Source organism: Panthera onca, chromosome B4 (assembly GCF_046562875.1).
Source record: "Panthera onca isolate mPanOnc1 chromosome B4, mPanOnc1 haplotype 2, whole genome shotgun sequence".
NCBI lineage: Eukaryota > Metazoa > Chordata > Mammalia > Carnivora > Felidae > Panthera > Panthera onca.
This window is the reverse complement of record NC_138345.1, coordinates 65,153,287-65,177,812: the sequence shown is the minus strand read 5'-3', so window position 1 is coordinate 65,177,812 and position 24,526 is coordinate 65,153,287. Positions and strand designations below refer to the sequence as shown.

Sequence of the window (24,526 nt, the reverse complement as noted above, 5' to 3'; positions counted from 1 at the left end):
AGCCCCGCGTCGGGCTCTGTGCTGACAGCTCAGAGCCTGGAGCCTGTTTCGGATTCTGTGTCTCCCTCTCTCTGACCCTCCCCCATTCATGCTCTGTCTCTCTCTGTCTCAAAAATAAATAAACGTTAAAAAAAAAATCAAAATAAAAAAAGAATAGTCTGAAAAAAACTCTATGTTAATAAGTTTCAAAACATATTTATGTGCCTAATTTCCTACTTAAAAAATTTTAAATAGAAACACTTATCAAATATTATGCATGTCCCTGGTTTTTTAAGTAAAATCTACTGAATAATTTAACCTTTTCTTAATAGTGGTGATCTTTATGACCATCAGTTGTTATAATAAATTTAAAAAGCAAATTTTTATTTCTGTCCATTACTCTTCCATTATAAGTACACATGCTTCCTGCATTCCTTACCTTTCCAATTTGTTGCTTTTAGGTTTCTAAAAGAATATTTACACTGAGAGAATTGTGTACAAATAAAATCAATGTCCTAAATAATGACCTGAGATCTTTTTCTCAGAGTAAAATGCTTGAACTTACAATAGGTCAGAAGACTTTTCATATTAACTTAAAAATTCTGGTGTGTGTTTGGAGTAGAATTTTGAGAACACTCATGTCTAGATCATGTGATCATATTTTAGAATTGCTAGAAAGTTCAATTTAATCCTTTAATTTTATCATCTAGAAAATGAAGGCCAAGGAATGTTAAAAAAAAAATCACTTATGTCCATCCAGCTGGTTAATAGGAGATCCAGAACTATATTTTAAATCTTTAATCAACTCTTAGTCCAGTGTTCCTTGTCTTGAATTATGTTGGAGTGTTACTGTTCTTGGAATATACTAAAAAGAAATAAAGAGAATTTCTTTTCAATATGGGAGTTCAACTTTTGGCTTACAGAGTTGAAATCTCAAAATATTTACGTAGTTGAATTAAAGAAATTTTTAATATGATACTTATGACAAAAATATGCTTAAGGCTTTTAAAATTTATAATCTTGTCAAATCTGTCTTGTTAACAACTTTTATTAAAATGCATGGAGAGCTAAACAATGACTCTCTTGGCCTTATTCAAAAGGAACAGTTGCAATCAATGTTATTTCAGGAAATTTCTAGGCCATTTTTCTCCTCTTAGATGGAACTAGTGAAAAAAAATCCATATTTGGGGTATAATTGAATTTTACCACTTGTGTCTTACTGTATTTTAATGTTTGGAAGTTGCAAAAGATAAGGAGAAACTTTTCAGGGAGCTTCTGGGTGGCTTGGTCAGTTGAGCTTCCAACTCTCGATTTCAGCTCAGGTCATAATCTCATAGTTCCTGAGTTTAAGCCCCGCATTAGGCTCTGTGCTGACAGTTCAGAGCCTGGAGCCTGCTCAGGATTATCTTTCTCCCTCTCTCTGCCCCTCCCCTCAAAAAAAAATTTAAAAAAATGAATAAAAAAGGAGAAGGTTTTCAGCCCCATGACATTCTAGCAACATACCTGCATCTGTTGTAAGTTTTAGGAATTCATTATAGTTCTAAAGGTACCATTGAGTTAAATGTGTTCCTTTTTGCACTTTACTAATTTAATTATTATTAACATGCTCTTATATAGTGAAGAGAATATGCAGTTGACTTTTAAATGTGAATGTTTAAAATATTCTCCTCCTTCACTATAGTAGACTGCATTAAACAGTTTCCTATAAATCAGGTAACTGATTTCCTAATTTCTAAAAAATTTTTTCAAGGAAATATAGTTACTCATCTCTTGGCTTTGAAATCTAAGGCCATGAAAACAATTTAAAATTTTTTGTCCTGGCTAGTAAAATTTGAAGCATTGTTTCTGCTGGGGAAGATTAAGAGGGAAAGAAAAGTCTACAGGAACTTAAGTGAGTGTAGTTTCATTAGAAGCCTGGCTCTGCTGCCTTCTGGCTCCATTACTTTGGGTAACTTTCTTAACATTTCTGAACTCGTTTCTTTGTCCATATAAAAAAAGGTGTATAATAATATCAACCCAACAGGAATATTTTGAAAATGAAATGAGATAATAAATGTGAACTTCTTGTACAATTTAAAGTTGCCAAGTGTCATTTATCCCAGCATGCTGTAATCTTGCACACAAACAGCTGTTTGTTATCCACTTGATTGCTAAGAACCCAGTTTCTTCCATGTTTTAAATTTCTTACCCTAATAATTAAATTTCCTAAGTGAATCACCTTCATGTTTTTTTTAAAAAAATGAATGAGATAGTTTTCCTTTACTCTTTTCTTCAATCTTGAACTTGAATAAAATAGGATAGTATCATAAAAGACTATACCATGGCATATGTCAAATTCAGTCTTTCTATAAATTTAATTCACTAAACCAGAGATTTTACTGAGTATCAGTTTTACTCATGTCTTTAGAGTGCCTTTAAATTTTTAAATACTCTATGCACAGTCCCACACCCCATGGTAAGTAAAGGATGCTTTACAAGTACAGGCACTTATCAAATACCAATCTACAAAAGAGTCTATAATCAGAAGCAGAAAATTATGCCCAGTCAGGCTTTTGTCAGAGCAGGTCAGATGTTTAACTTATAGTCTATCTACAGAGTAGCAGGTATGTATGATATATTGCACATCCAGAGAAAAATAATGAATAAAAGAACATTTTGTGATGGAAGTCGTTACCTACCCCATCCACTCATAGAACAGGAATCTTAAATCCACCATTTCATCTAACTCTATTGAATTCTCCTTTTTACCAGGCACTCTTCTGGATGTTTTAGAGCATAATCTGTCCCCACCATATAGGGCTACTTTGTAGAAAAGGGAGGCAGGTAATAATGGAAATATGTAATATGTCCAATGAATGAAATGCTTTGTGAAACAGAGGCAGAATAAAGGACAGTAAGTGGCAGTGGGGCAGAGTTGCTGTACAAGGGTGGTCAGAAAGGGCCTCTCTGATGAGAGTGTTAGAAGATGAGGGCCGGATCTTCTAGAGCCCTCAGGCCATGGAAAGAGCTTTTACTTTTACTCGGATTGACCTGTGAAACCATTGATGGCTTTTGGTCAGAAGTGAGCTATGGTGTCACTTAGCCTCAGTAAGATTTCTGACTACTATATGAAGAACAGACATGGGGGAGCTAAGGTTGTTTTGTTTATAGCGGATTATGCTGAGAGACTAAGATTGTTTTTTGCCAGTAATTTGCTTAACATAGGTTCACTGTGGGAATTATAATTTACAATAATAGTTCACAAACCAATAGCATACCAGATAACATCTTTTAATATGCCAATAAAGAGATACCAAGTCAATGATAGAATAATTACAATATTGCTCCAGGCAAAGAGGAGATGAATGAAATAAAATCCACATTTAGCTGAGGTATTCCTTTCTACGAGTTTGTTCTTGGTATTCAACCCTTCCAACTAAAATCTGGGTATCAGTTGCTGGCCTAGTAGGAGCTAGGACCATGTAGCTAGCAGGAGGCAGCACCAATATTACAGACAAGATGGGCTTCTACGAAGGTTATTACTCAAGGGACACAGCTTATACCACTGCCTATGACAAGTAGCCTTGCCAAGTCAGAAACACCTGTCCCTTCCTGACACTGCTACACAGTTTAATGGCACTGCCAACCAAGAGTAGCCTGGCCATGGCAGGAGGAGGTGTCTCAAAATCTACAGACAGCTATTTAGATTAGCCAAGAGTAGCCCAAACCCAACACTCTCGAGTTACTGGTCAAACCTTGGTTTTTAAAGTTTGAAAGTCCATCACGTGATGGACACCCTTGCCATTACTCCACTATCAGTGATATAATGGTTCTCTACTCCATGTGCAAGAGTTTGGCAAGAAAGTCTTAATATCTAACTGCAGAACAATTTCGTTGAAACAAGTTATTCAAAACAAATTCAAACTACAAACAGTGCTGTCCAAAACAAGCTTTCAGGGGTGCCTGGGTGGTTTGGTTGAATGTCCAACTCTTGATCTCAACTCAGGTCTTGACCTCAGGCTGGTGATTTCAAACCCCACATTGGGCTCCACGCTGGGCATGTATCCTACTTAAAAAAAAATCAAAACAAAAACAAGCTTTCAAAACATTGGTTTGAAATCACAACAAGTCAATACACAACGGGGGGTGAAACCATGTAAAGTAAGGTAGTTTCTTAAATAGAGAAGCCAAGTTCCTTCAGTCCAAGTGTCTATGTACAATGATACTGAGAGGGATGTCCTTAATTAGGAATTTTAGGAAGGTATTTAAAAGCTTCAAACACTCTAAGGAGAGCTGCATAGTTTATTACACAAGTTTCTATGCCACTATCTATAAACAGTCATCAAGGTTTGAGAATAAGTCACCAGTTCCTCTCAGCAAAAAGTTTAAGGTATCTCTTAACCAGTATTATAAAGGGAAGAGTTCTTATCAGATTTGTATTCTCTTCTTATGCCCCAGGTTGCTCTTGTCCCAGTGTCTACAACGGACTATCCCCTCTTTGTTTCAGGCAGCTTATTATACCCGTAGATATGAAATTTGATTTGTTAAATCCAGGAAAGGCTGTTTTAAGGTCTCAGCTCTTTTCTACAACCTGAGCACTTTGTGGCTTCTAGTAGCTAAATCCAAGGTTGTGTTGGATAGGATAAAAGCTAAACCATTTTGGCAGGCAGAGTTACTTCCCACCCAGATTGGGAGCTGACAGTGGTTCCCCACTGAGTAGAAACATGGCACTATTAAATCGCATCCCTGGCAATAGTAGCTCTGCATGGTGACTATTGATCACTAATGCTCATTGGGGTTTGTAATCATTCCATCTCTAACACTGCCATGTTCTCTGCCCCTTTCTGCCCTGACTTCAGCAAAGTTTCACCTGGACTTTGTGCTATGGCCAAGCACAATGCTTAATATGATATTGTATTACTGAAAATATATTATTGAAAAGTGTATTCCTTCCTTCCTGCAGAAATATGAGCAGGTCCTGCTAAAGGGCACCTGGTAAGCATTTTCTCTGTCTTCCAGTGGAGATGGTGGAAAATAATCAATAATGAAAATGTATGTAAAAATCCAGGAGTTCAACCAGGTGCTGTGGCAGAACCTTCCTTTGCCTGTTCCTTCCTCCACCCTCATTCAACATGGTGAAATTTGGTTTAATCACATCACTGGGAAAAGGAGGCAGGGCAGGAAGGAAGTGTGTGAAAATTGTGGTTCTTTGAAAGAAAAGGAGAGAAGTGGAATAGAAACTGGAGAAGATTTACAATGTTAATTACATTTCCTAATTGTATTCTATCAAACAGCTTCCTCCTCCTCCTTTGCCTCCCAGAGTCACGAGACTGCTTGTGCTGGCAGGTTGGAGGAGATGGCCAGATGTGCAAGGAAAAAACACAATTTATACACCTTAAAGATACATTTGATTCTCAAATTCCAATGCATGATAGAATTATAGCAAACATAATCCCAGATCACTCCAGAGTAGAAGGATCTTTGAAGAAATAAAGTTCTTTTTTGAAAATGTTTTTATTTATTTTAAAGAGAGAGAGCGCAAGCAGGGGAGGGGCAGAGAGGGATGGGGGATAGAGGATCTGAAGCAGGCTCGGCTGACAGTAGAGAGCCCAATGCAGGGCTCAAACTCACAAACCATGAGATGATGCCCTGAGCCAAAGTCAGATGCTTAACCGACTAAACCACTCAAGCGCCCCAAGAAATAAAGTTCAATAAAACCAATAGATAAGTATCCTCTAGCTTTAGCTCCCCAAGCCCTTAGTGTATCTTTAGATGGCTCAAAACTATTAGGACTATTTATTGTACCTCCAGGGCCACCGTATGAACATACCCTACAGTTCCTGGGGGCCCCACGCACAGAGTCCACAACACCCATAAACTGTGTCTTTGCTCACTTGTTCTCTGATTATGGAGTAGCCTTCACTCCTTCAAATGGTAGGTGTCCCTACTATCACTGAAGTCATGACCCAGCCTGATGCTCTTATGATTTATTCATTCAATAATTTTTTTTACTGAGCATCAACCTTATTCCAGTCACTGACCCCAGAAACATTGTTATAAACAAGAAAAGAAATGGTATTTTTTTCCAACATCTACTATGTGTCAGACTACAAACTGGACCCATAATATATCCCTTTAAAATTTGAATGCAACCCTTCCAGGTAATTGTTATTAGCCATGACAATGGATCTCATCTTGACTGCAGAAAAAAATCAGGGTTGATCTAAGTATTGCTGAGGAGAGGTCATTTAGAATAAGGCCCAGTGTGTTGCCATTTAAATTATCCTGTGACCTTGCCAGAGCCAGTGGTCTCTGTTCACCTTTGGTCATGGCTGGACACTTCACTTCTCACCTCATGGCCTCTTTTTGTGCTGCTCCCTCTGTTTTTAATTCTCTTTACCTTTGGTCATTCTTCAAAATTCAGATCAAAAGTCACCTACCTCTGAAGTTCTCCTAATTCTCATGAGAAGAGTCAGATACATTCATTATCCAGTATGGTCTTTCCTCATGAATCCCCAACCAGATCAGCCCTGATCTTGTTCTTGAGCTTGAAATGGAGCTGGTAGCACTAGCTGATCCTTTGTGGTCTTTCTAATGAGGTTCTGTTGGGTCTGTAGCACACAAGGGCTAAAAGGGCCTATTCATACATTCCTCAACATGCCTGAATTATATATTCTATTTAGCCCTCATTTTACCAGTGCTTAAAGTTACAAAATTTTAGAGCTGGAAAATAAACTAGTTTATCTCTTGGAACACCCTCATGCTATACCGAAGAAACTGAGGTTAAGTGAGCTTAAGTGGATTGCCCAAGGTTGGATTCCATGATTTTCTCAGGTGCATGGATTGTGTGGGTCAGAAAGAAATAAAGATTTTATAGTAGTTTGAATGCAGCAGACCCACTCTGGGTCTGCACTGCACCGTAGCTTCATTTTGTGAGCAGGTGGATGAAACACTGGTAATTTAATGAAGAAGCTCATTTTGATCTAGTAACACATCGTTTAACAGTGTGAGGAAAACCATCCGTTTTCTTACCAACCAGGAAATGTGAAAGGCAGGCTGCATTTAGGGTGTTAAGTGGATGTGAGGACTGCTGTCACCATGGCAACCAAATGTTTGTTTAAAATTTTCTTTTCAATAAGTCCTAATGATTCTTACTTCCTAATAGATCTCTGAATCCAGACCTTTCTTCAGCCAACACCTTCACACACCTGTTTACTTCAATGGCCCCTCTCTTTTTTTCATCCTAACCTAGTCTACTCACAACAAAGAAATGTTTTTCAAATATTATTTACATTACTGTCCTTATTTTTTTTTTTAATTTTTTTTTTCAACGTTTTTTATTTATTTATTTTTGGGACAGATAGAGACAGAGCACGAACGGGGGAGGGGCAGAGAGAGAGGGAGACACAGAATCGGAAACAGGCTCCAGGCTCCGAGCCATCAGCCCAGAGCCTGACGCGGGGCTCGAACTCACGGACCGCGAGATCGTGACCTGGCTGAAGTCGGACGCTTAACCGACTGCGCCACCCAGGCGCCCACTGTCCTTATTTTTTGAGTGTCTGTTTATGCCAGGCACTTTACATGCATGATACCTACCTTGTGAGGCAGATGTTATTATCCCCATGTTGTGATTGATCCGAAGTTCAAGGAGGTCATGTATTTTTGACACGTAGGAATTAGTACATGGAAGATGTAGGATTTTAACTCTGGTTTTTCTAATCTGGAAACTTATATGCCCTTTTCATTCTGCCAAGCTCCCACTCCTTCTTGTTACTGGTACCATAGGAGCCACAGAATAAGCTACCTATAGCCTTATATGACCTCCAACATGTTACCAAATTCCTTATTTCTCAACATAAGCTGCTCATTCTTATTTGTAAATATCAATCATAGTACTCACATACAACACTATTCCTCTTGTTCTCTGTCAAATCCCACCTCTTTAGACTCTCAAACCCCAACATGATGTTCACCTCCCTCCAGGAGTGCTTCCCTTGGTTATGACATACTGTAGTTACCAAGCCTTGAATCTGCCTCCTCTCCATCTCTGTACTCAGTTGCTACAGTTTGACCTTACTATTAGCTCAGTCCTGGAATAGGATTGCCAATGACTTTTATTTTTATCTTGGAGAGTGGTACGTGGAAAGAAACTTTATAACTGTGACTATGTTTATGAGGTTAACTATAGCCAATTATTAGAAAAGGATCTTTATCTACCCAGCCCTATGTCTGTGGAACCAGGATAAAGAAATCAAACATACGGTCCCTGACTCAGCCTCAGTGTCAGACTTTTTCATAAGCCCTTCTCCCAAGTATACAGTTAAAAGATTGTCATTGTGAATGTTCCACCAACTACATTAGTGTGTATGAGAATGGTCTTCTTACCCGTAAGAAATTTTATGGAACACTATCCTAGACTTAAAGCAGGTTTTCAAATGATTATTTGCCCAAAGATACAATAGTTTCTCAAAGATTAATATGGGAAGTTCATGCTTATGTAGAATTGGAATAAGTGAGGTTACCCACAAATAAAATTTTCAGAAACTCAAAGCCTTTCTCATTTTAAGAAACTAAAACCCCAAATTACCACGTCAAACATTTTAAGGAATTTCGATAAAGATAACTCTAAAAATTAGTATATACTTCTCTACCTTCTTAAACAGAACATATGGAATATTTTTTTCTTAGCTTAATGACTCAAGAGTCATCATTTTGAATACTAATTATTGTTGAAGTTTATAATAAAATGCTGTTTTTAAGTTTCTAAGACATTATTAGTGTTAGTTCCCCTTGATACAAGATGATTCCAGATTGTCATCGTTTTTAGAATGTTTCCTTCTTTCTTGTATGAATATTGTCTCTCTAGCCATCATTTATTGCTGCCTTCACCAGATCAACTCTGTTTCCCCATCTCCACATTTCACGTGTGAGTTTTGACCTGCTATTGATTGATATGCCAAGTAAACATTGTTAGAATTTTGTCTAAAATAATAGTAAATGGGTGTTGAATAAAAAATGAAGTAGAATCCTTATTTAAGAGAATTTCATCAGATAACTGTGTTATATTTATGCCATATGTTCAGAGACCTTCCAACTTATTTCCTGATTCTTTGCTGGACACTGAAGGGTTCAGATTGTTGGGGCTGAGTGTGGCCTTATAAACTGCAGTGATCTGGGGCAGAGAAGAGGCAGGAATTAAAATACACTCAGCTCCCTGGAGTGAGGCCATCAACACGGGGACAAACTCTGTCAGGGTACTGAGCATTAGTGCATGCTAGTTCACAGGACTATAGCCAAAATCCGGAGTTCTGCCGTTACATTTGTTAGAGGACCTTTTTAAAGGTTATATGGCCATTTACCTTCATTAAGTTCATTTTTCATACTTATCTCTTAGATCACTTCCAGATGTAAAAAGTTCTAGAATATTGGTATTTATCTTAGAGAGTATTCTGCCCTTTACAGTATATGAGCAGTTTCAGTTCTTTTACATTCATACTTCCTGAAGGAAAAATCTAGTCTAATGAAGACTAACTTTTGTGCACTTGTTATGCATGCATATTATACATTAAGCATTACCACCCAGTCCATTCCAGTTTCCTTAAAACCCCTGACCTCATGGAGTTTAAATGCTTCAGGAGATTTCTTACTACTACAGTAGGCAAAAAGCCTGCTAGCTTGTTGTACAGAGCTGCCTGGAGATGTTCTTTAATCATGCTCTTTGCTTTCAGTTGATTTAGGCTAGTACTTTGGTCAACTCCTCAGTTTAACCTCTATGTTTACCAATACCCGTTAATAACAGATAGTCAAAATTATGTTGCAGCTGGATCCATAGAAAGGACCTTTGAGAGATGGGACCAAATATGGTAAAACTTTCTTTGTTCCAACCAGTAAGCATGTGATATATCTAGAAAAGTAGACAAATTACTTCCACAGATTGTCTTATGTGTAAAAGGAAAACCATATCAATCACCACACATGAAAGTGTTTCGTTAATCCCTTTGATTTCTCTGTTTGTGTACCTTTGTCTGTTTGTGGTACATTCCCTATTGGACTCTAAGCATTTCATCTATGAGACCATGTCTCCTGTTACCTTCCAGCTTCTCCATCACCATCCCCAACTGATAATTCCTGGAAGGAGATATACACAGTGAGAGAAAGGGGGATGGCTGTCAGGTAGAAAACTTTAGAGAAAACTCTACCAACTCAGGCAGGTGGGGGGAGGGGGCAGTGCTCCTGGGTGGCTCAGTCAATTAAGCTCCTGACTCTTGATCTCAGCTCACTCAGGTCTTGATCTCAGGGTTGTGAGTTCAAGACCCATGTTGGGCTACATGCTGGGCATGAAGCCTATTTAGGAAGGAAGGAAGGAAGGAAGGAAGGAAGGAAGGAAGGAAGAGAGAAAGGAAGGAAGGAAGGAAGGAAGGAAGGAAGGAAGAGAGAAAGGAAGGAAGGAAGGAAGGAAGGAAGGAAGGAAGGAAAAGAAATACTTGGAAAAAGAGACAGAAAGAGAAACAGGAAGAAAATAATCAGATAGAATAGGATCAGACTTAATTTCTCAGCCTTTCAGAGCCTACTGTTTTCCTTCTCAACTGACATCTCCAAGGACAGAATCATGCCACATCTACTTGGCATCTACGGCACCTACCAGTGCACCTAGCAAATAATATTCATTAACTGCTTGGTGGTGAAAAGAATGAATCCTTTGTAAGAGATTATATTCTTCCTGTTTTTCATCAGGCCTCTCCTATTGGATCTTACTCACTATTTGGGGTCTGTAGCAATCCAACAGCCCAGAGGAGACCCAGTTGGATATATCTTTGTTTTCAAACACATATTTTTTACTAATGTTCTTAAAAAATAATAGCTGCTTTCCTTCAGTAATTTTTTTTTCATTTATCTAGTACTTACTGAGCTTCTCGTATGTGTAAGGCACTGCTCCATGTGATAGCAATACAGCCATGAACAAAACAGCATCTTTTATCATATGCCAGACACTATGTTGAATGCTCCGGACTCTATTTACATTATCTCATTTAATGATTAACACCACTGTTGAGTGAGTATTTTTCCCAATTTAAAAATGAAGCTTCAGAGATTCAAAGTTGAATTAAATGTCCTGGATCTCACAGCTAGGAAGTAGAAAACAGGAGTGAAACACAAGGTTAACTGGCTGTAAAGTTTATGCTCTTAACTACCAAGCTCCACTACTTCTAGAGCCTGGATAAAGAAATCAGAATTATAGAAGTCAGAACCTAAGCTGGAAGAATAAGTCCAGTAAATGTGAATAGTTTGTCATGAAGAATTTTTTGGAACCTGTTTCTATGGGCCTGGGTACATAAGCAACTTATTTCCCACCAAATTAAATCTACCATATATTGTCTCACCAGGGATGATTTGATCAAATCCTGTAAACAGCTCTTTTGGAAGCATCTTAAATGTGCATTGTTCACACTCATTTTCATTTGTCCACCATCTACGCAGCCATGGAGAGGAAATATATCTATATCAGGGTACTGGACACAGTTCAAATTCATATGTGATACAAAGCAGATCAATTTTTGTCCATATTAACTAATAATCTTTTCATTCCTTCCAAAAAATGCACTGAGAGCCAGCTATGTACCATGTACCTCAGAAGGAAGTAGCAATAAGACAGACAAGAACTCTGATGTCCTAACCTTAAATATGGGAATCAGAGAAACAAAAAATGAATTTAAAAGATTATTTCTGATGATAAGTGCTGTGAAAAAATGTAAAGGGTCTGTGAATAGTTGAGCATAGGATAAGAAGATGGAAGGAGATGCTATTTGAGCCGAGTCCTGCATGGTGAGAAGGAGTCATCCACAAAAAAGACATAAGAGAAAAAAAGAAAATGCAATTGGCAAAAGCAGGAACAAACTTCATTTGTTTGAATAACAGAAAAGAAAAAAAGGCTTTTGAGTCTGCATCAGAGTAAGCTGAGAAGAGAGGCAAGAAATAAAATTAGAAAGATAGGTAGGATCCCTATGACCCAGGGCCTTATATGTGTCACCTTGTAATGCATTGTCCAAACTAAAGACATATTTAGTAATTGAAAGGGATGAAAGGGGCTCCTGGGTGGCTCAGTCAGGTAAGCGGACTCTTGGTCTCAGCTCAGGTCATGATCTTACAGTTTGGGAGTTCAAGCCCCGTGTCAGGCTCTGCTCTGGTGGCGCAGAGTCTGCTTGTGATTCTGTCTCTCCCTCTCTCTGCCCCTCCCCCAGTTCATGTGCGCATGTGCGCTCTCTCTGAAATTAAAAAAGGGGAAAAAAATTAAAGGGGATGTTCTTTTTTTTTAATTTTTAATGTTTTTATTTATTTTTGAGACAGAGAGAGACAGAGCATGAGCATGGGAGGGGCAGAGGGACAGTGAGACACAGAATCTTAAGCAGGCTCCAGGCTCTGAGCTGTCAGCACAGAGCCCAACGCTGGGCTTGAACTCACAGACTGTGAGATCACGACCTGAGCTGAAGTCGGACGCTTAACCGACTGAGCCACCCAGGCGCCCCGAAGGGGATATTCTTAATAATTACACCAGGAAAGTAGGTACAAACCCAGAATTTCCCAGATATACCAAGATTTATAGTTACCCCACTTACATACCAGGAGTTTGAAGTTTCCAGTATAGTTGTGAACCCTTAGATGGTTTTAATCAGAAGAGTAAAATAATTTGATTTGCATTTCATAAGTGATCATTTTGGCTCCTTCTGAGATTGATCAATTTTAGAGACTGATAAAGTAATCCTGATACTTGCCTGATACTCCTAGAGCTAAAAAGAAAGTCACTAATTTGGATATACTTTGTAGACTTTGTTGACAAGACATGGATTGGATGTGTAAGGGCAAGGGAAAGAAGGAAGAAAAGTGACTGCTGGGCTTTTGGCTCCAGCCTCTGGTTGAATTATGACATCATGTGCTGATTTGGGGAAGACTGACAGAGGAATTGGTTTCAGAAAGTGAATGGCAATGAATGGAATCAGCAGTCTGGTTTTGACTATAATAAGTTTGAGATTCCTGTTAAAAACACAAGTGGAGATGTCAAAGGAGCGACTGGACTATACTCCCTTTTTTTACTCTGTTTAGAACAGCTTTTGGCAATGTCATATGTATCCGTAATAAAACAATTTAGAATGACATTCAGATATTCTATGAAAGTGATTTTTTACTCAACATCTTCAATTATATTTGGTTTTCACTATCTGGTGCTTGAAATTACTAACATTACCAATTGCCTTTCTAGGAAAGTATAGATCTGGGTGAAATCATGTTCTCCCTTTGTTATTTGCCAACTGCTGGACGTATGACATTGACAGTCATCAAGTGCAGAAATCTGAAGGCTATGGATATCACTGGGTCATCAGGTATGTACACAATTGGCCACTAGGTCAAGGGTACATTCTCAAATTCCAAATAAAATATTTCATATATACAGAACTATATGGCTGTTGAATTATTGAGTTCATTTGTCTATAGTTCATTTGGACAAAGTACTCCAAATCACCTGTTTTATTTATATTATCATTTCACAATTTTTAAAAGATGTTATCAAATAGATTGACTATGAACTTGGATTTTCATTTTTTCTTTCTCTGCTGATCTAGTTCTTTCTCAAAAATTCATAATTTACCGGGGCACCTGGGTGGCTCAGTCGGTTAAGTGGCCGACTTCGGCTCAGGTCATGATCTCGCGGTCCGTGAGTTCGAGCCCCGCGTCGGGCTCTGTGCTGATGGCTCTGTGCTGATGGCTCGGAGCCTGGAGCCTGCTTCTGTTTCTGTGTCTCCCTCTCGCTGCCCCTCCCCCATTCACGCTCTGTCTCTCTCTGCCTTTCAAAAATGAATAAATGTTAAAAAAATTTAAAAAAAAAAATTCATAATTTACCAATCACTGCCCTACTTCTAACCAGTCAGTTGGCTTATAAAAGAAGATTCTTGGACTTCAAGCTTGCATTACCCTACAAGTATGAAAACACATTTAGACTTAATTTATCTCCCTCACCTGATCTATAGAGAAATAACAAGTTTCCAAGACCATCATGTGCATTTATTCTTACCACCTTTCTAAATAAGAATTGGGGCAACAGTAGGGACTGAAAGAAATAATAAAGTAACGAAATGCTTCTTGAAGTTTCTTAAGGATGTTCTTGGAGGAAATTTCTCTTATGCTAATTTTGATAAAGAGGTAAAGCCACACCATTCTCTTTTATCCCTTTGTTTATTTATATATATATTTTTTAAGTTTTTTTTATTTTTTTTTTATTTTTCTCAACGTTTTTTATTTATTTTTGGGACAGAGAGAGACAGAGCATGAACGGGGGAGGGGCAGAGAGAGAGGGAGACACAGAATCGGAAACAGGCTCCAGGCTCCGAGCCATCAGCCCAGAGCCTGACGCAGGGCTCGAACTCACGGACTGCGAGATCGTGACCTGGCTGAAGTCGGACGCTTAACCCACTGCGCCACCCAGGCGCCCCAGTTTTTTTTATTTTTGAAAGAGAGAGACAGAGCACGAGCAGGGGAGGAGCAGAGAGAGACAGAGACACAGAATCTGAAACAGGCTCCAGGCTCTGAGCTGTCAGCTCAGAGCCCAACGCAGGGCTCGAACTCACAAACCGTGAGATCATGACCTGAGCCAAAGCCAGATGCTCAACCGACTGAGCCACCCAAGCGCCCCTATCCCTTTGTTTAAATCACAACAGTCTGGAGGGTTATATGTTAACTAAATATGTGAACTCTGGCACAGGTCTATGAAGGGAAAAATGGTAAGGATAGAAGAGGGAGGTCAGTAAGCATGTGTTGAATTAAACAAATAAAAAATGGTAGTGGAGATACAGGAAAGGATGACCTAAGGAAACGAATCTATAACTTTATGGTTCTACAGAACAAAAAAAATAAACTAAATTTGCAACAAGCTTAAGGGATAGAGCTCCAGGATATACTAAGTGAATAATAATAATAATAATAATAATAATAAAAATAAAAAGTGAGGTGCAAAAATAAATACAAAAATCATGTTCCTTTCTGTGTAAGAATGGGGAACACTACAATATATATTTATGTTGTTAATATTTGCAAAAGAAATACCAAAGTGATACACAAAAACTAAACGGTGGAGAGAGAGGTATGGGAACAGATGGGAGGGAGACTTCCAATTGTAAATTTTTCTCTATCATCTTCACTTTTAAACTATTTTGTGAATTATGTTTTCATCTTTTTTAATTTGCAACACATAATTGATATATAAAGGTAGAAATAAAGTAAGTAAATTTCACATTTGTTTTGGTGAAAAAGTCTTGGGACAGTAAATGTTGAAGAACTGCAAATTATTGTTTATTCTACTCTTTCCACCATGTATCAAAAGAGATCAAATTTTGAGACAAGCAGACAGCATCAAAGTTATAATTAACTACAAGAGTACTTTTTGTTTATATGAAGCTTTTCATCAGAGGAGTGCATGCTCGGAGAACACCACCTCATTAATTCTCACAGGAGGCTTGTGAATCAACTAAGGAGCCAGTAAATTATCCTTGTCACTAGTAGAGAAATGTGGTCAGAGACATGATGGGGGTGGTGGAGGATAAATCATGCCTTGTTCCCATTGTTAATGAGAGGCCTAGGCCTGGGGGCTCATAGACCAAAGAGTATCAGAGAAGTGAGTTTCTTCCTTAGAACATACTTCCTATTAAAAAACTGAAAAATAAATGGGAAGCAGTCACTGAACATTACCATTTTACTTTGTTTTCCTTTGCATAGTCTATTTCTAGTCAGAACATATATTTTGCCCCTTGATGGAAATGCTTATGAAATATACACGTACATTTTTCTAGCGCTTAAAAGGTGTTCATTTGCTCAAATAAATTTATACTGCCATGATTTTGGCTTATTCTAAGGAAATGAGACGTGTTACTCCATAGATGGAAAGGAGAAAAAACAAGAATGAATGTAGAGCAGTCACGGATTTTCACCAGATAGCATTCTCACCCCAAGGCCAACACCCCCTCCCAAAACCACACCTGCTTCTCATAAAAAGGTACAAAAGTAAGGCTTTTACAGAAACTTTCATATGATTCTCCATAATTTTCTATAATACTGGGCCAGTTTTTCTACTTAAGGTGGCAGAAGTAAGACTGGAGATGAGTCAGTGGGGGCAGAACTTGTTAACATTTATTTGACCCCTTTGGCCTATAAAAATATACTCCAACTAAATTTTTCTCTTCCAAGTCGGCATCACATAGGCAATGTCATATCAATAGGTTTCCTTAAGAACATCTTTAAACCAAATATTGCCTTTTTTTTATTGTATACTATTGTATAATACCAAATACAATGTAAATAAATATAAATACAATGTATTTAATGTATTTGTAGTGATCTCTTCTTCAATCTGAGCTCCTTAATCAAGCACCAACATGCTGACTGTAAAATTAAACTTCTAATTTTAGTACCTTTCCAACAATTGAGGAAATTCTAACTAATGTAGTTTTTGCTTTCTAATTTCTACTTATGGTATCATATATATACATATATATATATATACACATATATGATACAATATTGCTCTTCACAAATTTTACTCTTATCCTAAATCATTTGAAGGAAATTAACTTTAATGCAATTATTCTTACTTGTTAGGATTATATTCCCTAGAAATCACTTTTAACAAAATATGTCCTCAAATAGCTGTGACTAAAAGACACATTATAGTTCTGGACTGGCTCTTGATAAACTAGTAGGTTTTCTCTGTTGTATTAAAAATGAAATTAATTCTTTTCTGATTCTTTCAGGATAAATTCTTACATTTAAAGTAAGAAGTCATGGGGCGCCTGGGTGGCTCAGTCGGTTGAGTGTCCGACTTCCGCTCAGGTCATGATCTCACAGTTCGTGGGTTCGAGCCCCGCGTTGGGCTCTGTGCTGACAGCTCAGAGCCTGGAGCCTGCTCCGGATTCTGTGTCTCCCTCTCTCTCTGCCCCTCCACTGCTTATGCTCTGTCTCTCTCTGTCTCAAAAATAAATAAAACATTAAAAAAAATTTTAAAATAAGAAGTCTTAGTCTATTGCCCAAAATAAGTCATTCGAATTTAAAACATAATACTACAAGGCTTACTATACTACTTTCCTTATTTAGTTACAGTTACCTACAGTTTGATTTATGTCTTGTACTATTACTTTCATTTTAATGAAATTACCTCACTACTCCTAGATCCTTATGTCAAAGTGTCTCTGATGTGTGAAGGTCGGAGATTAAAAAAGAGGAAAACAACGACGAAGAAAAACACTCTAAACCCTGTGTACAATGAGGCTATTATTTTCGATATCCCTCCAGAGAATGTGGACCAGGTCAGCCTCTCCATTGCAGTCATGGATTATGATAGGTATGTGTATTTCTCTCACTGAAGAACAGCCCTGTGTGGTCATATGTAGAGCAAATACAGTTTTTCTGGTTATTTACTGCTACAACAACGGTTTTAATTTAAACTGGAAGAGGGAAAATTTATTCATTCAAAATTTATTTTTCCCATGTTATAATATTTCTTTTTTCTTTTCCAAAAGAAGTCATTCTTAAGTTGAAAGACAGGACACCTGGGGCTGGTGTAAGGGTGGTGCAGAAGTAGTATGGAACCCATTACACAAAGCACTATTGTGATGTCCTTTTACAGTAACAACAGAAATTACAACCAATCAAGTTTGTTTTCCCAATGGGGCTGGAATATGAATTTAGTAATTCTTTTTTTTTTTTTAATTTTTTTTTTTTAACGTTTATTTATTTTTGAGACAGAGAGAGACAGAGCATGAACAGGGGAGGGGCAGAGAGAGAGGGAGACACAGAATCTGAAACAGGCTCCAGGCTCTGAGCGGTCAGCACAGAGCCTGACACGGGGCTCGAACCCACGGACCGTGAGATCATGACCTGAGCCGAAGTCGGACGCCCAACCGACCAAGCCACCCAGGCACCCCTGAATTTAGTAATTCTTAACCAGGCTCTATCATTAACTGGCTGTGTGAAAGGGCAAATTATGTAATCTCTTTGGGATTCACTTTTCCCATTTGAAAGACATTAGCATATTACAGGACCATTAACAGTGAGTATTAAGAGTGGAAGGTGAATAACGGCCATAGGAAGACAGCCTTGATACCTTCACGTCAATCTTAAAACATGCTTTGTGGATAATTCTTCCAGCTCACACACTTTGAGTCACTTCTTTCACAAAATCAATGGCAAACTCCCAAGTGCACATCTGAAGTTTCTTCCTGCTTTAGCTCCTACTTTATTATCCCATTCTTGCCTGGTCTGAAATGTTACCTAGCTCTATGTACCCCATCCCACCCATGCTTCACAGCTTCACAGACACACACACACACACACACACACACACACACACACACACCCCTTTTAGAAAAGAATACTGTATGTTTAACCTACAAAATTATCAGCACACAGACAGTGTCTTACTACATTTATTTTGTTCTAATATATTCAAAAAGAGTGCTCCATTTTATGGTATGATTAAAATAGTAGTAACCAGAACCCTGTAACCTAGAGAAATTGATATGCTATCCTCTGGCTCAGAGGAAATGAAGCACTAAAAAAACAAAATGTTTTATACCATCTATCTGCAATTAGTTTATATCACAGCTTATGGGAAAAAATTTTACTATTTATAGAGAGAGAAATCTTGAATTGGTTAAAATTTCAAACTCTAAAAATGTTGCAATGTTTTCATCAGAAGCCCTTGTTCTGTTTTACCAAAAAATTACTCCTATTGATTTAGCACAGCAGTGACTGCAGGTAGATACAAGTGAGTGTTTGTCATGCAGACAGTTTTAGGGAAATGGATGCTAACAGTATATAAAACAGAAAGATTTGAAAAATTATTCCTAAAAATACGCTTGTTTGCGAAACTTTATATGAAAGAACCATGATACTAAGCATTCATATCTACATCAATGACAGGAAGAAAGTAATGAAAAGATCTTAAAATTATCTCAAAAGTCTCCTTAGAGATGTCTGTCAAAATAACCCTATAGAAACGCCCTTAAATTACATTCCATTCTAGGAGCACCTGGGTGGCTCAGTCGGTTAAGCATCTGACTCTTGATTTTGGCTCAGGTCATGATCTCACAGTTAGTGGGTTTGAGCCCTGCATCGGGGTCTGTGCTGACAGTGCAGAACCTGCTTGGGATCCTCTCTGTCCCATCCTCTCTGCCCACCCCCTCAAATAAGTGAGCGCGTAAATAAATAAATAAATAATAAATAAATAACATTTCATTCTTACGCAACTTAGCACATGCACACTTGAGTCAACTGTCTTGATTCATACCCTGCCTCTGCCTCTTACTAAGTGAGTAGGGGTGGGTCCCTTAACTTCTCTGGGTGTTTACTTTCTTTATCTGTAAAATGAGATGACGATAATGATACTCATGGTCATGGTGTGAGAATTAAGTGAGTTAGTACATTTAAATTACTTACAACAGTGTCTGGCACATAATAAGCTCTCAGACATATTAACTATCATTGTTATTTTGATTTGTTGCTGTGAAAACAGGACAGGAATAGAAAATAGGAATGTTGTGCAGTGTGCTCTGGTGCCATGCAATAATAAATCAAATGCTGTAATAGCCCTGCCCTGTTTAATTGTAGTATAAGCAGTAACATACGCTGACATATCACTTAGAGTCAATTAAATATGGTCATTTATACAACAAAGTGGGTACTGACCTTTTGATAAGAAATCTAAGCATCATTATAAAACATTAAGCCTTGTGGAGAAAAAATGAGAGCTGATTTATGTCACTTAAAGTTGATAGTACTGCTTCCAAATTCAACAGTACAGGTAAGGAGCAGTGTTTCTCATTCTAGTTTATTGTGACATGTGCTCAAGTTACAGAGAACTAAAATGGTTTATGTGTGCTCCTTTTACAAATTCATATTTGAATGCTGATCTTGTGTAGTAAATTTTGTGTACTTAAGATTTTTAATTTGACCTAAAGTAGTTTAATCTGCAGAATCATTTAGAGCCCGTTACAAAATCCAGTGTTTAAATCATATGCTTGAAATTCTGCTAAGATGTATGAAACTCCATTTATCTTTGAATGTTGGAATGAAAGTGTGATATCCTCCGAATTGTAGGGTAGGACACAATGAGGTCATAGGAGTGTGTAGAACAGGACTGGACGCTGAGGGTCTTGGGCGAGACCACTGGAATGAAATGCTGGCCTATCACCGAAAACCAATAACACATTGGCACCCCTTGCTGGAGGTATGCTGTGATTCCCTGACATCTCCTCTCTCTCTCTCTCTCTCTCTCTCTCTCTCTCTCTCTCTCTCTCTCTTAATCTCTTTTGCTTAAATATTATTTATCTGCCAACATTTGTCTGAAATTTTATATATTCATCTATTTTTTTAAACAGAGACTGCTCTTACTTCTGTCCCACATATTCTATCATCCAGTATTCAGAGTTTTGTGTGCCTTGTTGTATTTTAGAAACCACTAAACTTTCTGCGTTTGATATTCCTTTGGACAGTAAGCTCATGAAAATTGCAAGACTGTCATTATCTTTACATAGCCTGGAAACTTCTATCAATGAGTAATAGAGCAAGCAAGTAAATTTATTGCTAACTGGAAACCGAATTTTGCTGCTTCTCTTTTGTGACAACAGCTACCTCACCTAAACATCCCAAGAATCCTTAAATAGAAGTACTATCTTCTAATACATCTGTGTAAAGGGACAGGTATATCTCCCAATACTCTGGTCAGGAAGTGAAAGTGCTCACAAGTATTTAGAATGTTGAGACATCAGCATGCCTGAGTTCAAAGCCTGGCTCTGCTTTTTGACTGTCTATTAGAGAACTTTGGACATGTTACTGTAACCTCTCTACATTTCTGCTGTTACTCTGTAACAGTAGTAAACTCAAAGAGTAAAACTAAATAAAATGCCAAATAGTAAGTGCTTAGCAGTCTGACATAATGTTAGCTCTGATTACAACTAACATTAATAGTTATATTAACCAGAAGTATCAATACCAGTTTCTATCAGGATTTTTAGGCTTTAAGTTACTTGTCAGTACTTGATACACTGAATGTTGCTAGATGAAATGACTTTCTTTCTCAAAGATGATTGCTGGAGCCTCTTGAAGAGTCACAAAGTAAGTCTTTTATGTGACCTGAGAGATAATGCAGGTTGACAAAACGTTGTGTGGTAGATGATGGAATTTATGCAATTTGATAAAAATAGTTATGACAGCCACATAGTAAATGAAAAATACTCTGCCCTATGTTCACCAGTAAGATTCTGCTTCTTATCTGGCACTAAGTCCTGGGTTGAATGAGAAAGGCAGCACAGTGTAATTAACTAAATGTCAGAGGGTCCAGGTTCCTTTCATCTTAGTCACAAAACTGTGACCTTGGCTGTTACTCAGGACATTATAGGGAAAATCTGATGAACCCTATATGAACAGTGCATGTTCAGGCAACAGAAGTGAACTGTTATCATAGATATCTGTTTATATATATTAATGCTCTTAATCTTTACCTCATTTCATTTCATATAAATCATAAAAGATACACATATACAAAAAAAAATGCACATTCATGCAGCACTTTCCCTCAAAGTACAGACATGTGCATTCTAATTCAGCAAGTCTTGGGAAAGTTGTGTTTCATGTCAACAGTGTGTACTGTCTAAAGTATACTATACTTTTTATTATTTGATCACTATCCATTTTCCTGCTTCTCATCTTGTTTTTACTTAAAATTTGAAAAGTGAATATTAATTCTAAGAATCTAGACATGAAAGTAAAGTTTGCTGGGCAGAGAACCACACTGGAAAGTGATGTGGGTTCTAATCCTTGCTTCTCTGGCTGTCTAATCCTGAGCAAATCACTTATTCTATCTACAGCCGCATTCCTGCATATTTAATGAAAATAGAAATGCATGCCCCTCCAGACTTCACAAGAATTATGTAAGGAGAAAAGAGATAGTATGAGCAAAAACTTTTCACTAATAACAGGATAGGGTTTGTGTGACCCAAGGTATATTATAATTACTTGTAAGTGTTTAATAAGCAGCTCTACATTTATCTGGTGAAGGGGAGCTATGGAATAGGCATCTGTTTGTGTCTCAGGACATGTGAACACTTTTCAGTCATTGTAGGACATACAGGAAGAACAAGCTACAATCTGGGCATCAGAAGAAGATCCCTGATATTTTTCTAGCAGCTGAGTATCAGAGGACAAATGGGACTAAAGACTATGTAAATATACTTTCTCCAGCAAGTAGCTCCTTTTTTCCAACTCCTGCACCTACATTCATTGGTCAAACAGAACATATGGACTAGAGACCTAAGAACTGGCTGGATTTTGCATTTTGGGAAAGTGGTGAGTGTATAACTATGTCTTTTGTTGCCAGAGGAGGGATTAAAATAATAAAGGAAGAATTACTCGAAAACAGGGTAAGTTGGCGGGACAGAGACTAAAGCATCATTTAGAAAATCTGGCTACTTCTACCTAAATAATCAAAAGTTTATCCTGTTGTAATTGAACTTTTTAAATACATGTAATATTTAAGAACCATGAGAAATTATTCTTCAACCCCCGTGGCTCCCATTTGCCAAAGTCAGTCCCTGTTGTTTCGTTAATGACCCTGATAAAAATCACCTCCTGCCTTAGAACAAGTGCAATGCGGTCTCTTGTGCCTTGAGCCTTCTTGCGCTTACCTAGCAAGTGTCCTCCACTATCACAAACCATTAATTATTTTGCAGTGAGAACATTCATAGAATGTGAAATGAATCTCTAGTCATGAATAATTGTGTGTACAGTGTTGGTCTGCATGCCATTTTGTACCATGCTGTGTCTACATCTCCGTGAGATGTCTGTGCCCCATCGTGCTGCCCGAGAAGGTGAGTTCTGGAGGGTGGGGGTATTTATGTATATCTTCTCCTCAGAGACTGCATATCATGGGTGAATATTCACTATTAAAGGTAACAACAGGGGCACCCTGGTGGCTCAGTTGGTTGAGCATCTGATTCTTGGTTTCAGCTCAGGTCATGATCTCACAGTTCGTGGGTTTGAGCCTTGCATCAGGTTCTGTGCTGACAGTGCAGAGCCTGTTTGGGATTCTCTGTCTCCCTCTCTCTCTGGCCCCTCCCTGCTCATGCTTTCTCTCACTCAAAAAATAAATATACATTTTTTTAAGAGACAGCAACAACTACCCACTCTGTTATTTTTTTGCACTAGATCATGCATTATGAAATTATTGTCTTTCAGTTACCTGGCCGGGCAACCAGTTTTGATAGTCAAGGATCCTGTCCATCTCCCAAACCACCTTCCACACCATAATGCCTCCAGAATAAAGACCATTTTAATAAGGACCCAGGACCATGTGCTCATCAGATCAGAAAAAGAGTGGAAGGTTTGATTTCCTCATTTAAAATATATCCTGATAATGAACAAACTTGATGTACAATTTTTCATTTGCTTTTTTTTTTGTCCCTTCTTTGACTTTGGACATCTTAATATGTTTTACTTGAATACAAACAGTCCTTACTTTAATAAGGCATTTTATTCTTCATTTCATATACCTATTAGCACAAAGGTGTTTTAATAAGTTGCAATTCTTTGCATAAGAAATACATTCTTTTAAAAGAATCCATACTTATCTAAAATTAAATATAGTTTATGCTGCTATTGTATAAAGTAGCACATGTCACTTATGTATGGTTTTGGTTTTGTTACAATGTTTATCTCTAGTCCCACAGATGGTTCCATATAGACTTTAATGGAAATTTTGAGCTTAAACAGCATTAAATCCTTAAACAATCAAATTAATGTTACTTATCTGATCATATATTCTTTCAATCTCAGAAAATTAGGTCCTTAGTGAGGTTTGGCTCAGCTAAACTCAAAACTTTGTCTCTCAAGCTCATTCTTTGAAGCATACACGTAAAGCTGTAATTTAAAGAACAATTTTGAATTAAACTTAAGGAGTAATATTTAGTAGCTGGAAAATGGAGGTTGAGCCATTTGGGCTACCATTTTATACTGTCTTAATGTTACAGTGGTTCAAACATCTGTTGAACTGTTTAACTGATATTTTCAAAATTCTAATAATCTTTATCTCAAATGTAGCGTTAGTATTCCTAAGTCAATAGAATGAGAAGTCATTTATTTTTTAAGTGTTTGTAAAGTTCTCAAGTACTGTGACCTGTATATTTTATGACATAAAGGTATTACACAGATCCTGTATTTCTGATAGAACATACTACACCAAAGGTACAATAAAATGTCTGTGCTTATTGTCAATTAGATTGTACATAGTAATGGTGACTTTTAAACCCAATCAGAAACTAATCACTAGAACTGGGTATTTTCCTAAAGAATGGATGACTTATTTTTCAGAAAATTCTATACATATACCATAAATAACATAACTTCCACATTTAATAGAAATAAAAATAATTCTAAAGGCCCAGACCCACAATCCTTTCATGAAAGGTATTTGCCTTCATAAGGATCAAGGATCAGGCCAGGAGTTGTAAAAACTATGCAAATGTTTTTACATGAC

The 24,526-nt window shown here is 37.6% G+C and overlaps 1 protein-coding gene across 3 annotated transcripts in view; it reads left to right on the top strand.

Moving 5' to 3' along the window:
• Positions 1 to 24,264, top strand: part of SYT10 (synaptotagmin 10) — a 66,502-nt gene extending 42,238 nt beyond the window's left edge. Inside the window, exons 4-8 of one of the 3 annotated variants that reach the window (XR_009617348.3) lie at positions 13,214 to 13,334; positions 17,167 to 17,338; positions 20,095 to 20,224; positions 22,725 to 22,862; positions 23,230 to 23,327. Coding sequence is in view for 2 of the 3 variants with exons in the window: in XM_060657945.3 (XP_060513928.2) it covers positions 13,214 to 13,334; positions 17,167 to 17,338; positions 20,095 to 20,224; positions 23,230 to 23,301 (495 nt within the window). In the remaining variant the exon portion in view is untranslated. Of the gene's footprint in view, positions 1 to 13,213; positions 13,335 to 17,166; positions 17,339 to 20,094; positions 20,225 to 22,724; positions 22,863 to 23,229 lie in introns of all 3 variants that reach the window. The other 2 variants (XM_060657945.3, XM_060657946.3) reach the window with 2 other exon arrangements.
• The last annotated feature ends 262 nt before the right edge of the window (positions 24,265 to 24,526 follow it).